The sequence below is a fragment of the Otolemur garnettii genome, unplaced genomic scaffold (genome assembly GCF_000181295.1).
Source record: "Otolemur garnettii isolate 467f Iridium unplaced genomic scaffold, OtoGar3 scaffold00118, whole genome shotgun sequence".
Classification (NCBI taxonomy): domain Eukaryota; kingdom Metazoa; phylum Chordata; class Mammalia; order Primates; family Galagidae; genus Otolemur; species Otolemur garnettii.
Window position 1 is genome coordinate 2,415,001 of NW_003852513.1, and position 1,456 is coordinate 2,416,456.

At 44.8% G+C, this 1,456-nt stretch overlaps 1 protein-coding gene across 1 annotated transcript in view; it reads right to left on the reverse strand.

The window, feature by feature from the left end:
• Window positions 1–1,456, reverse strand: part of MDN1 (midasin AAA ATPase 1) — a 181,737-nt gene that overhangs the window by 63,572 nt on the left and 116,709 nt on the right. Inside the window, exon 51 of the mRNA XM_012809944.2 lies at window positions 896–1,028. Within this exon, the coding sequence (XP_012665398.1) occupies window positions 896–1,028 (133 nt within the window). The remainder of the gene's footprint in view (window positions 1–895; window positions 1,029–1,456) is intronic.

Consider the following 1,456-nt stretch of genomic DNA (forward strand, 5'->3'; position numbering starts at 1 on the left):
CGCCTCCCAAGTAGCTGGGACCACAGGCGCCCGCCACAACGCCCGGCTATTTTTTGGTTGCAGCCGTCATTGTTGTTTGGCGGGTCCAGGCTGGGGATTTGAACCCGCCACCTTAGGTGTACGTGGCTGGTGCCCTAGCCCGTTGAGCTATAGGCGCCGAGCCTGGGGGCCAGGTTTGAACCCGCCACCCCCGGTATATGGGGTCAGCACCCTACTCCTTGAGCCATAGGCACCACCCTATAATATTATTCTTAAAAATTTATTATACTGATCGCAAATTAAAAATACTGGCCATTACAGTAAAGAATGAGGGAGGCCAGTCTTATCCATCAACTGTGTACACTTGTTTGTGAGTGTGTGGGTAAATACACAGTTGCTATGTACGTCCCCAACATCTGAGGATGAGGAATGATGTACACAAATGACTAAGGAAAAGCTCTGTGAGAAGGAGCCCGTGAAAATGGGAGGAGCTGATGAGAATCACACAGAGAACAGCAGAGTCTTGACCATAGTAGGATGAAGGATTAACTTTCAGACAGCAAATCCCCAGTAGATAATCTAATACATGGGAGAGGGTAGGGGACTGAGGAAGTGGTGGGGGGGTCATGGTGTGACACACGTCTTGGGGGCGGGACGCAATTATAAGAGGGACTGTCCCTAAAATATGCAATCAGTATAACCTAATTCTTTTACCCTCAATGAATCCCAATCAATCAATCAATATTTTTCAAAGACACACACATTAAAAAACATAGCAAATACCACCATTCCTGTTAACACTGAGGGCAGCTGTGTCTAACAGCCCACCATCTCTCAGGGTCTAGCTGACAGTCTCAGGAAAGGTAAATCTGTGAAGCCAGTGAGGCAAGTGGCCAGAACACTAAGTTTCACCTACTTATTGGCGACTGATTCTACAAGGGAAAAGAGCTGCTCAGGCTCGTCCGTTTGTGGGTCAAAGTCCATTGCATTTCTAATGATGTCCAGGGCCTGCATGTTCCATCGGGGATCCAAAGGGATCACGAACTCATCTATTTAAAACAAAAAAAATAGCATTTTGGAATAAAACTCATTGTCTGGCAAGTTTCATTCTGTTACTTGATGACAGCGTCCTGATGGAGAAGACGTACGCCAGGGAAATGCTGTGTCTGCATTTTACTCCATGACGCTGGAAAGGTGGGTTCAACAGCTCTCAGGCCATTTCCTTTCCAAGTGCAACAGATCTACAAATACATATACTGAAAATTAATCCCACTCCAGGATACATGTGTAAAGGTAATAATCTCTGCTGGAATATATACTCCAAACAATGAGTTCATTTCCTTAGATTCCACTGCTGGTCTGAAGAGAACCCATGGGCTTAGTTGCCCAGTCGGTCACCCTCAGCCAAAAAAAACATGTCAGAAAATCAAAGAAAACATCTTATCTTCTTTTTTTTTTTTTTTTTTTTTTTTTTTTT